We start from the raw sequence: 13,527 nt of genomic DNA on the forward strand, positions 1-13,527 counted from the left end.
GTTGATTATTTGATCATGAAGAATAATTGTGCTTTAAAGCTTTTGAAGCAAAATGTAGTGCATTACGTGGCTGCACCAAGCACAAGCACTGTTTTTCAATCTCAACTATTTATTGCAGTCTGAAGAACAGCACAATATTAGCTATAACTTGCAGATAGATCGATCGATAGATAGCTAGATAGATAGATAGATAGATAGATAGATAGATAGATAGATAGATAGATAGATAGATAGATAGATAGATAGATAGATAGATAGATAGATAGATAGATAGATAGATAGATAGATAGATAGTACACTGATTCTTGTTGACGAACATGTCAACATGTGAAAGCAGTCAAGTAAAAGTCTGTTCCTTGCTGACGAAACCGCACTCCATTCGGCAATCTGTGTTGAAGGTATGTAATGTATTGCAATATTTAATGTATCCATCCACTGTATCGTCCAATGTGATATCTATGGCAGCCCACTTAGGCAGCAAACTAGTGGGGTCTGGGTCAATTGTGCCCTCTCTTGGTTACTGCCAAGCAGTGAGTCTTATTTTACTGTCATTTTGTCACGAAATACCATCGGTGAACTGATCAGTCAAATTGAACACATTCTAATTCAAAAATCAAATGAATCAACCATCCACTTCTCCTCATCAGAGTCACGGGACAGCTGGAGGCTCTCCCAGCTGACTTTGGACGAGAGGCAAGGTACACCTACCTGGTCACCAGTCAATCGCAGGGTGCATACACACAAGCAACCATTCACAATCACACCCACACTTATGGACAATTTACAGTCTTCAATTCACCTAACATGCATTTTTTTGGGGATGTGGGAGGAAGCCAGAGTATCCGAAGAACGTGCGAACTCCACGTGGGAAGGCCCGGGCCGAGAATCAAACCCGAGACCTCTCGACTGTGAAGCAGATGTGCTAACCGCTACTCGACTGCACTACCATTGAGTCAATATTAATTTCGATTTTCTCTCAAACGTTCAATGAAGTGTTGTTGTGTCAATGACTGAGGTATGGTTTGTGGTTACAGTGTCTTTACCTTCAGTCCATTGAGTTGTTGGTTTCCGCTGGTTTGAATTTCGCTGGTATGCGTTGGGGTCTGAATCACTCAAGAACGTGTGCGTGTGTTTTATTGCGTTTGTGTGAGTGCATGTGTTTGCTTGTGTGCATCAGCTGGAGGAAAGCTGACATACAGGTGTGTCGGTGCCTCGCCAGCACTTCCTGGTAATTAATGGCGCTCTCTCTCTTTCTCTCTCTCTCTCACTCTCTCACACACACACACACACACTCTCTCTCTGTGTCTTGTTTTTGGGTTGCACAGTAATTGATTACACCTGAGTGGCTTCTATAGTCACGTAAAAAGTGGGAATGACAGGAGAAAGACAAATTAAGAATAATATAATACTGTACTGTCGACAGTCTACACTAAGCATACACCTGGAATGTTGTTAAGCCAAAAATGAAATTTTTTATTTTATTTATGGAGTTAATTGAATTACTCAGTAATAAAAAGTGTATTAATAAAGTCACATGACGACTCGAGTAAGGCAATTTTAGGACTTTACTTGTTTGGCTAAAAATGATGGAAGACTTGACTTTGACTTGAACTCCAACATGCTTTACAAATAATTCTGTCTATAGGTGAAAATGTTTTTGTGTCAATCATGCAAATCTGGTAATCCACTGCATGTTAAGATGCGCAGTACAGCAGCCGCCAAAACACTTAAGAGTACTTTATTATATCGTGACAGTAACAGTGTTACATACATGGTGGCTGTAAGCACTCATGCAAACATTGGAAAAAACATTGTATGTAACATGTATTTTTGCAGATAATATAAGTACATGTAAATTTTTTTTGTCATACTCAGTTGCTGTTGATTGAAATTGTGCGGATGTAAATGTACTTTTTGTGTAATGATCACTGAAAAACCATGTTATTATCATTCTAATATACTGTGTAATATCACAGACCAAGATTATATAATTTGATTTATGACCTGCTTGACAATTTGGGATTGCTTGAAATTTAAATGTGAAGACTTAAAACTTGCAACTTGCACATATGTGCCTTAATCCTACCTGCGGTATTTAATATTGTGGCCAAAACATCCAACCATCCATTTTCTGTACGGCTCATCCTCACTAGGGTCGCGGGCATGCTGGAGCCTATCCCAGCTATCTTCGGGCGAGAGGCGGGTTACACCTTGAACTGGTCGCCAGCCAATCGCAGGGCATATATAAACAAACAACCATTCGCACTCACATTCACACCTACGGGCAATTTAAAGTCTTCAATTAACCTACCGTGCATGTTTTGGGGATGTGGGAGGAAACCGGAGTACCCGGAGAAGAACCACGCAGGCACGGGGAGAACATGCAAAACTCCACACAGGGGTGGCCGGGATTTGAACCCCGATCCTCAGAAGTGTGAGGCAGAACATCTCATTTGTCTGAAAATTATTATCTATTAATGACAAATATATCTTTGCTGATCTATCAGCCAGTGATGTATAGTGACAGGCAGAATGATTAAATGCTCTGCCATTAGATTGCAGAACGTAAAATAAACCTGTGTATTCACCTGTTGCCATTCACACAACAGAATAAATCTAAATCAGCTTTGTGTTCAATTAAACAGGCCTAGATTTCACACTAAGTCAAAGTTGTAATTAGAGAATTATTATTTCAGCATTCATACTTTTTGTGACATTTTTGTTTGGTGGTGTGACGTGTTTTTTCTGTAAAATGGGTGACTAATAACTGTTCGGAAACTGGTATCCCCTAAAATACACGCACATTCTCATAAAATGTTTTATATTATTACTGTACAACTGATTGACTTTGGATCTCCATTCATGATATGGATTTTTCTTTCTTTTTTTTTTTTTTTTTTACATACTGTAGCTCCGAGCTTTTTAACAAGGACATTTTGCGTGTCCACCTTCATGTATTGTTTAACGTTTTGAGCTAAACCATCAACGAAATATGTTTCACAACACAATGCTTTACAACATTACATTTATTAATAATGACCTATTAGCTGAACTGTCATTAAAAACATACGCTTTAACCTTTGATCATCCCTCCCCAATTCACTTTGTTATGAAGACAAGCAAATATGGCGGAGAACAAACCTAAGGGTCGTTACAGTGATGGCTGTAAAAATATGTTCAATCGAACCCCTGGAGTGCTGCGAGTCAGTCTCAGGGGGTTGGTGGAGGACAAGACACACAGTGTGTGCGTAAGTCCTGAAAAGTCTTTTCACACTGCATTTAGCAGGACGCAGCGCGCCGTAAACGAACCCATTCTTTGTGTCTGTGTTGCGAGGCCGCGACAACGGAACGGTAAGTCAGTGATGCTCAAGGTGGGTAATTGCCGTAGCAGCGCCACGCCTCATGTTTTAAAACGTTCAACTCAGAAGCAGCGTCACTGTAGCGTCAGACGGCGCATCCAATAACAGAGGGGTTGGCGATTTAATTTCAGAGCGCTAACAGCAATACACAGAGATTAATATAAGCCTAGATACGGTAGTACGTTATAGCACCCAGCTAAGTGACATGCCTTCGTGGCAGCCATGGTGGATGGGGCAACTGTCCCATCAAAGGCAATGCATGTACATTGAAAATAAATATGAGTGTGCTAAATTCTCCCAAAATGTTCATAAGGGTGACATTTTTGGTCAACGGCAAAGCATGAGCTATGAATACAGAACATTGGACAAAAAAGAGCCAAAAAATATTCTTCCCTATGAAAGGTTATTCACAGTTCTCTTGTTGTGATTGTACGGCGTTGTGTGCAACTGTATGCAGCACAATGTGCAGGCATCCTTGTTATTTAACAATTATAACTTGTATCTTTTTTTGTTTTTTGGGGGGGTGAGAGGGGTCTGAAATTCATGTTTACTTGGTTTGTAATTTTGTGCGCAACCTTTTGTGCCCCAATAAAATATATACCGGTTTGAATTTGAAATAAACCATATTTTAGTTTTCCAATTACGCAGGGTTCCGTGAATGCGTGCATGAAACTTGCAGGGTTGAGTATCTCCAACAAGGTTACGAACCAGTGACTTCGAGGCATATTTGAAATGTTTGTCAATTGTCAAATTGGAAGACCTTTTCATTTTACTTAAAACACATTCAGTGAAATTCATTATTTCAAGTGTTGCAAAAACTTAACAGACTGCCACAGCTACTTTCTTGTTGGAAGTTTTTATTCCTCTGACCAAACCCAACAATATTGAGTATTCTCACTCCTTCAGCAAGATGACAAGCCTAATGACTGGAGGTCAGGTTCACAGAACTCTGCAAGTTGCATTCAGCCATATGTCTTGATGAATGTCATGACAGAGACACTCCTCTGTGTCCCTCTCCGTGCGTCTGTCTGCAGCCCCATCGCAGCCTCCCTGGTAATCGATCTTAGTTAATTTCTTCTTTGTGAGCAGCAGGCCACAAAAAGCTCTCAAAGAAACAGACCCCACTGTTCTGTGTGTATTGTGTGTATTGTATATGCATGAGAGTGTTACACTCGTGCATATCCCAAATCTCAGCTAAACATTTTGGAACACTGGATGTCAAACAAGAGGATTGCTCAAACATTTTTCAATGACAACATTTATAAGCACACATGAATTGGGTTACTTCTGCAAAGTCCCAGTTTACATGCACTGGGTTAAATTTGATCTTTGGCCAAACTCCTTTTGGCTCCTTTAACAGTGGAGATTCAAATCTTGCACGATGGCTTTTTTTTTTTCTTCCCAACAAATGTTATTTGTGAAATACTGGAAATCTACTTTTACATTAGTAAGATGTGTATTTTGTTTGTCTTTAAAGAAAAAGAGAAAGACTGCCTAACAAAAACAACAACCATGCTAAGTGTACATAAATTAAAGGGATTTAACAACTACAAGCATTCACAGTTCTAATTGCTTTTTGTTTTTGAGGATACCAGATTGAGTGAATGTATTGTCTGAGCTCTATGTCAAAAACTTTTGTTTTTTACAGTTTTGAATTTGGATTTGTTTTTTTTCTCCCCTTATTTGTGAGAGTGGATTTTATTTCCAACTAAATAGTCTGTTTGTGTTACCTTAATTTCTAAAAACTCCAGCAACACAAATGCAATAGTCCGTTTTTTTTTCCAATGCATGTTAACAACTGTTTGGATGTGATCTGGACACGTATTAAGCTGGCATGCTAAAGATCAAAAGATGACATAATTGACTATTTTTCTGCTTACTGTTGGCATGCCAGCATAATCGCTATTCATGTTTTACATGAATAGCATGTATCACAATATCATGATCATGGTCCACATGCATGGTTCTGCACTCTAATTGACAAGAATAATTTGGTGGCTTGGTGATGAAGCGCTGTCTCCACACGTGAAAATAGAAATAGCTCACTTATTAAAGTGACTTATTCAAGTCACTGTGCGTTACTATTGTGGCTATGAGTCGCACAAGGCAAACAGAATCTCTTCTAGCTGCCGGAAGAAAAAGCATTAATGACCAACAACAACTTACACAGTTGGTAAGCCACAAAGACATTGTACATAATGCCATGTAATGACACATTGTATATCATACAACCCACAGTCAGGGTTTCATCAAATAAAAATGCTGTGACGTGCGCGGTTTTTCCCTTAGTAAAAACGGTTACAAAGTTCTAAATATTGTTGTTGCTTCTTTATTTCCACATTATGAACGGAGTTACACTGTCATGTTTACCTGCCATGTGAAGGACGCACTGCATTCTGGGTTCATGACTAATTTAGTCTGGATCGCTACGCGGCCACATGGGTTCTGTACAGCACTGCAGTGTTTACTATGCATTAATGAATAACCGTGAGTACACTGTTCATTCACTTAGTAATTTAGATTGTGCTCATTTGTCGCACTCCTTCAGCTTATGTAATTTATTTTGGCTCCGTCAGGAATGTGATCGATAGCTTCAATTAACTTCTTTGATGTTCATTTCGTACATATTATGTGTCTTAAGCACGTTTGGACTATAATGTGTTCATATTTCTGCCATTTAAGAATCTGTAGAGAAGTGTACTTGAGAATGGTGTGCTTATTTAAATGTTTAAGAACTTATTTGGCATGTCAAGTATGCACCCAGTAGCTCATTTAATGTAGCTTCAAGCTATGCACTCATATTTAAGTTCCGGGTTCATGGTAATGTAATTCTGTAACTTGGGTGTATTGCCAAGTAATTCAGTCATTTGTAATCACATTCAGTTACTTTAACATTAAGTAATCAGTAAAGTGCTGTAACTAAGTTACTTTTTCAAGGTAACTCCGGCAACACTGACTAAAAGCTGCTTTCCGTATTTGAATTGGGGAAGATGAGCGATCCAATCGGAGCAAAGCTTATTTACGTGTCGTATATAATGAGAAATTCGACCGTTTCAACTGCCACGTGTAAAAGACTAGACTAGAACAGCTTGAAAAAAGATATTTGGGCCATTACCAACCCAAATGATTTTGTAAACCCGATAAAAGGACATCAAAGATTATGATTTTTTTTAAATGATGGCACGGGACCTTTAAGACACCTGGGTACAGTTTTAAGTGATGGTGGAAAATGCATGTACAGTATTTATGTATGTATCTTTAACGCAAAAGCAATGTTGGCCATAGTTGCAGACTTAATGATGAATGCATGGTTAGGACTTACTGATCATGTGTTCATGTCACATTATCAAGTAGTACAGGTATTGTTGTCATTGAACTTATGAATTGATTTCAGAGGGTCGGGAAAACTGAGGATGGATGAATTGTACTGTTATGATTCATGTTTTGGATTTAGTTTGCAGTGGTGTTTGCAGGCAAGTGTTAATAATATTTTGGCTACCTCATATACTGTAACTACAGTATATGGGAGGCTAAAAACATACACAACATTTATCAGTACAATATAGTGCAGTTCTGCACCAATACTGTATATGTACTGTACCTAATATTATGGGTAGTGCGGAAACGTTTTTGTGGCAGTGAAGGAGCACAAGGAAAACAATCATTTGATGTAAAAAGAATGCCAAGGTTGCTGTGTTACTGTGTCGTAACTTTAAATGACTGGTTTCACTTTTTTAACACTTCACTCCACATCGGTATTAATGAAGTGAGTACAGTATATTGCAAGTAGGGACACGGAGACATGCAGGTAAAGAGAGACAGTCAGACAGACAGATGGGTATTTTGTCTCTCCTCCAACTCGTCTAGTTGCCAGGGCGACCGTCTGGCCTGGCTCAGTGCTCAAGTACAAGAGGGGAAAAGCAAAAAAAAGAAAGAAAAGCACCACAATCAATGAGACTCTTTTTGTTTTAGTGGGAACCCCCTTTTACCCCCAGATGACACACAACAGTCTCACGATGACTGAGATTGTGTGTGCGTGTTCGTGCTTTTGTGTCTGACTCCTTCTTGTGTGTGAGGCTGACTTTATTTAAGACAAGGACCCTTTTGTTTTAAGCAGGAGAACGGCGCGGAGGCCGAGGCTGGCCCTGTAATTGGTCTACTCAGACCCTGTTTAGCATGAGAAAAGCCTTTCTTGGCCCACCAGCGCCAAGCTAACTCTTGTTTTCAGCCACAGAGAGGACGGATGTGCTGATCAGAATTCAGATGAGTCTGAAAAACATACCCCACAAATACAGTCCTCCACCCTCTGATTTATACACACTGCACGCTAATTACTTGACGACAAAGCTGGGTGGGGGGGGGGGGGGGGAATCTACCATTTAACTGAGTAGTGGAAGAGTCTATTTACAGAAGAAGCAAGGGGGGTTACTTCTCACTCACCTCTTTCTTCCTCACTAACTTTTTTATGCCTCTCTCAACAACAACAAAAAAACGTTCATCCATCCATCCTTCCTATTTTGTCTTTTCATTGTGGCGTCACTCCTCTACTGATCAGCCCAGCCGGCACTTGTTGCTGCGGAATGATTGAACTTGATTAGCGCAACAATGTGAGAGCTGTTTGCAAAGTTTGAGTCGGGAAACAGGGTCACAGTTAGCGAAGGGAGGCGCAGCACAGAGGACAAGTTAGAATCTGAGTCTCTACATTGAGCAGCATGATGTTGCATTCACGGAGGTACTGTAAATAGCTTCGCAAACGCTAGTTTGTTTCTATCGTTACGTGCTTTTACTTTTCTAGATATCCATATTCTACTGTATGTAGTCTTTTTTTTACTTACAATAGTTGTTTTTTTTTTTTTTTTCATTTTTAACTATCTTATTATTAGTTGTAGTTGTTGCTGTGGTTGTCATTGTTGTATTTGTATTGTAGTGATTATTTCCAAGACTTGGTTTCCTTTCATTTATTTTCCAGTTGTATTCATTTACATGACTTTATTTTATTACCTGAGAGTAAAATCCGGGCAAGGGAACAATATCAGCATTGGTAAGAGAGGTTTGCAGCTTTGATGCCTTGCTCAAGGGAACCTCAACAGTGTGAAGGATGCAGATTGGGATCTCACCAGAAAGCAGTCCATCGACAGAAACACTCCACTCAGAACTTCCAAATTCAAAGTGTTCCGGTTGAATCGGCAGCCCTAAAAAAAAAGTTGAGCATTTTGCCAAATACTTTTGTACAAAGCGCTTTCATGCACAACTGCTTGTAGGTGTCTCAGATTACCTGTACAGATGAATATAGTTGATGTATTTATTTAATTAATGTTTTCAATTTATGATGGGCACCACTATATTGTCGCTGTTATGTCAGATTTCTTTTTTCTGAGTCTGGGGGAGCAGTCGCGCTTGTTGCTTGACTGAAAACTGGGAACTCAGAGTTGAACAGTGAACTTTTCCGAGTCAGAGGTCAGAAATTTCCAATTTGTCAGTTTTCGGGAATGTAACATGAGGTACTGCCGCCCCTGAGTATCTATGATAATAAAACTTGTATGAGTCAATGTCTTTGCATTTATGTTGAAATCTGGAGCGTATTCATACAAAACTGTCAAACCCATGTAACTACCGCAATGATAAATACAATTCTTAGATTGAAATTGACACTTTTTTTTTTTTTTTACTGGATACAAAACTGTTGGTTTAGCACACCCTCTCTTTGTGTCCCACTATGTGTCTGGAGCAGTCAGTATTGGGCGGTGAGATGGGTTTGGGGAGTCCTGGTGCCACATCGCCCACCAAGCCACCCAGCCAGTACTACCAGCACTACAGCAGCAACCCCCGCAGGAGACCACTGCATATGGACTCCATGGGTAAGATGGTGCTTTTTTTTTGTTTGTTTTTATAAATGAGCATTGTACACACAAAAGTAACAAATTATAGTCCATCCATCCATCCATTTTCTGAGCCGCTTCTCCTCACTCGGGTCGCGGGCGTGCTGGAGCCTATCCCAGCTGTCATCGGGCAGGAGGCGGGGTACACCCTGAACTGGTTGCCAGCCAATCGCAGGGCACATAGAAACAAACAACCATTCGCACTCACAGTCATGCCTACGGGCAATTTAGAGTCTCCAATTAATGCATGTTTTTGGGATGTGGGAGGAAACCGGAGTGCCCGGAGAAAACCCACGCAGGCACGGGGAGAACATGCAAACTCCACACAGGCGGGGACGGGGATTGAACCCCGCTCCTCAGAACTGTGAGGCTGACGCTCTAACCAGTCGGCCACCGTGCCGCCACAAATTATAGTGTTGCATCTATATAAAACAACTGCAACATAAATGGTGTAGCATAATTTATGTCACTATGGTTACCTTCAGGTGGCCATACCTTGTGCTGTGATGAATTTTACATAATTGCATTGCATTTTAAGATTGGTCTGCATCTAGTCAATTCTTTTTCAGAATGAATAATATTTAGTGTTTAGATAACCCATTCATTTGTTTTTTTTATTTATTTTGTAATTATTATTAGAAGCAACTGATGCATTGCCAGAACATTTCGATTAAGAAATCAGATATGAAGCAAAAAAATAAAATAAAAATAAGGGGTAGTGTTAAAGTGTTTTTAACAACTGTAATTGACCGCAACAATTGAGATATTACCTCAGTCAGTTGGTAGCCATATCCTAGTTTTAATTTAAAGACTTAAAAAAAAAAAAAAAAAACTGAAACCATTTGTCTTGTCTTTTCCAACTTTGTGATTTGATGGCTTGTTTGTGAACATTTAGTGATGCAATAATTTAGACAATAATGATTTCCTTTATATTTGCTAATTTTCCTTGATTTCATTTCATCTGTTACAGTTTTCCTAAATAATGATTTACAAAAATCACTCCAATGTTTCAATGCAGTGTAAATGACCTTTCAATTATGCTATGTCAAACATTCTCACCTAAGTTTATGTGCCCACTGAAAGTAAACAAAAAAAGAAATAAATTGAAAAAAAAGTTTGTGTTTTATTTCTTTCTTTCTTTCTTACAAACCGTTGATTATCTTTTGTTTGTGAGGCCACCATGGCATTCTGTGTGTAGGTCTTTGAAAAAGGGAAAACATTCATGACAATAATGCTCAAGTGTGGCCTTGGTAATGTTTGCCTTGATAGGACACAAAAACAGACACACATACACACACACACATTGCACGCACGCGCAGACACACACACACACACACACACACAAATGATCCTGGGCCAATTTCCCCCCCCCCCCAAAAAAATTCTTTCATTTTTCCATCAAAATCTCCCCTTCCCAGTTAATGGACTGCTCCTTCGCTCCATTTGAAAGAATAGAAAGCACAGTCGTAATACAAAATAATATAAACATAACCTCTTTTCTTTTATCAAAGCAAAAGGGGAAAGAAAACTAGCCAGTCTTTTTGTAGTCCGTCTTTTTTATTTTTCCGCATCTTATTTTGCTCCCATTTTTTGCAGCCATTGTAAATACAGTGACAGTGCCCTTGCTCTTTCCTCCTTGCCACATTGATTGAATCCAAACAAGAACTGCCCTTTGAAAAGAAGTTAAACCCTCATTTATTTGTTTATTATGTCGTTGTTGTTTTTTCTTTCTTTCAGAAATTCACACCAAAAAAGTACGGAAGGTCCCTCCAGGCTTGCCGTCCTCAGTAAGTGATAAGAATCCTCAGTATTATTGCTGCTTTGCAGTTGTGTTATAAAACAAGTCGCTACTGATGCGTTGGTTTATAATCACTGAGCTGCTTTTGGAAGAGAGCAGCAGAGGTCTGTTTTGGTGACTTGAATGATGAGACAAGGCACATTTTTATTGGTTGGGTTTAAAAAAAAAAAATGACATTTATATTTTAAAAAAAAACACAAAAAAAAGACATTCTGTTGCTCAAATTAAAATCATAATCTGTAAGCACAGCACACACTAATTTCACAAGTTACTGTAAGGACAACAAACTGCATTTTGCTGTTGGCTTTTTGTTCTTGGAGTTCAATGTTGTTATTCGTGTCAAATTTAACATCCTAATTATGGATGTATCCATCCATTCTCTGCACCTTACTATCTTTCAATGAAATAATAAGGTATAACTTTAAGATTTAATTTAAAAGAATCTTACTTTAGTGACAGACTCTGTGTTTTGAAAGCATTGTGGGTTTAGGTTTTTGGGCTATTAGCCCCACAAATGCCTTGCTTTATTTTGATTTGTTCCACAATTACCTGTATAATGGAAGATCATCTTGTAATCTTGAGACAAGACACAGTAAGCAGTTTTAAGCAGGTAAAACATAGATTTGGACTTTTTATATGCGGAAAAGCAAGCAGAAAATCTAATGAAAGATAAATAATCTCAAAGAAATGAGTCAAGACTGATAAATGTAGTGCTACTGGAACTAAAGGGAGCTGCTGCAAGATTTTTGTCAAGAGAGCTTTGCTGTTGTTTCTCATTTTAAAGGCGTCTTTATTTGGCCTTGTGACTGCTGAAAACAATTGGTTTTATTTGAGCATAAGCAGAGTTTTAATTTCCCCTCATTTTTGCTTGTTGAGATGTGTTTTGTTTGTTTTCTCCGTCAATCTCGCTCGTAAAGTTATTTTTATTCTCCAACACTGACCTCATTAATCATCACTTAGCGACTGCTGAATGCGCATGGTGTCAGCTGCCTATTTGGCTCAGCAGGAGTCCGGCTTTCTGTGACCTCGTCCTGCTTTGTCCCTGCTTCCTCCGCTCCTTCCTCTCTGGGCCTACATCATCTGTGTGTGTGTGTGTGTGTGTGTGTGTGTGTGTGTGTGTGTGTGCAAAAGCGCAGCGGAAGCGCAAATTGTTTCACATATTGATGCTTTTTGCTCTTGTGTAAGGAAACACGCTGTTTATTTGTTCTGTAATCTAATTTGGTTCCATACAACGAGACACTCGTAACCTTGACTGGACAACAGGAATATTCTGGAAGCTTGTTGTTACTGTTTAGAATGTAAGAAGGAGCTTCTGTTTCATCTCTCATCTCTACACCATGTCATTGGCACGTTGCGCTTGTGGCGCCATTGATTTTTCGAGCCAAGGTTTGAACTGCGACCTTGCTGGTTCAACGCTATCTCTTAGGAGGAACACTTTTTCTAAAATCCCGATAGAGTTTGTCGTACGATCGTATAACGACAGAAATCTAAACAATGGGTAATGCTAGAATGTACAAATGTGTTTTTCAAGAAACATGTCAATGGTAAAGAAGCTTGCAATATTGCGTAATATTCTCATGATAATTTAGTGAGAAATTGACCCAAAACGTTCAACACTATATTATGGTTACAATTAGCCTATTATCCAGAATAAATGTGCTTGTATTAATTATGTCTGTGTACATAACCAAGGAATTTGCCACAGACATGCTAGACTAAAAACAATTTGCCACATTAAAAAAAAACTATCAAGTTTGGTGCTTATTTGGTGTTATTATTGCAAGATCTATTTTTTTTGTATCCAAATAATGATATTTACAAATAATTAGAGTGCATTTTTTTTTTTGTGTGTGAGAAATCCTAATAAATGTTTGTGCATAAAAGCTGAAATGACTAAGCACAGTGACCACTGAAGATTACCATGGTGGACGTATTTATGGCCCAAATTTAGTGACTAGAATTAAAAACAATCACGGTAATCTTAAAATCAATCTTAACCTTAATCTTAACATTAATCTTAATCCAATTCTTATGGTGAAGACATTACATTTTATATTTGATATAGAATAGAATGTGTTGATCGCACATTACTGGTGGTCAAAGCTTGGTGGGTTGTGTGGGCAATGGAGGTTGCCTTTTGCCTTTGAATTTTAATTCAGTTCGCTTCTTTTTCCAGTGCTTCTCCCCACGCTTTATTTATTCTTGTTTGTCAATTTTGGTTTGCTGAGTCAGTGATTTACTTTGAGAAACAATTAAAGTCATACACGAGAGGAGAGCGTGGGATGTCTTTGTAATCAAAAGGAAATTAGGCATCAGTTGCTAAAATTAGAACGTTGCAATAGTTGCCTCAGTGTGCTTCTCCGATGGAGATCAGAGCTGAGTCATTTTTGGAAATGAAAAAGGGACAAAACATAGATTAGCATGCGAAATGGCCAGCAAGAATTCATGAAAGGAATGTCAATAAATGCAACAGAAATCTACATGTTGTCCC

The 13,527-nt window shown here is 38.8% G+C and overlaps 1 protein-coding gene across 8 annotated transcripts in view; it reads left to right on the plus strand.

The window, feature by feature from the left end:
* The window catches only part of LOC133465315 (transcription factor 4-like), a 193,873-nt gene that overhangs the window by 105,527 nt on the left and 74,819 nt on the right, over positions 1-13,527 (plus strand). For all 8 annotated transcript variants that reach the window (XM_061748005.1, XM_061748004.1, XM_061748010.1 and 5 more), the window contains 2 exons: positions 9,091-9,217; positions 10,976-11,025. In XM_061748005.1, coding sequence (XP_061603989.1) covers positions 9,091-9,217; positions 10,976-11,025 — 177 coding nt within the window. The remainder of the gene's footprint in view (positions 1-9,090; positions 9,218-10,975; positions 11,026-13,527) is intronic.

The sequence above is a fragment of the Phyllopteryx taeniolatus genome, chromosome 15 (genome assembly GCF_024500385.1).
Source record: "Phyllopteryx taeniolatus isolate TA_2022b chromosome 15, UOR_Ptae_1.2, whole genome shotgun sequence".
NCBI lineage: Eukaryota > Metazoa > Chordata > Actinopteri > Syngnathiformes > Syngnathidae > Phyllopteryx > Phyllopteryx taeniolatus.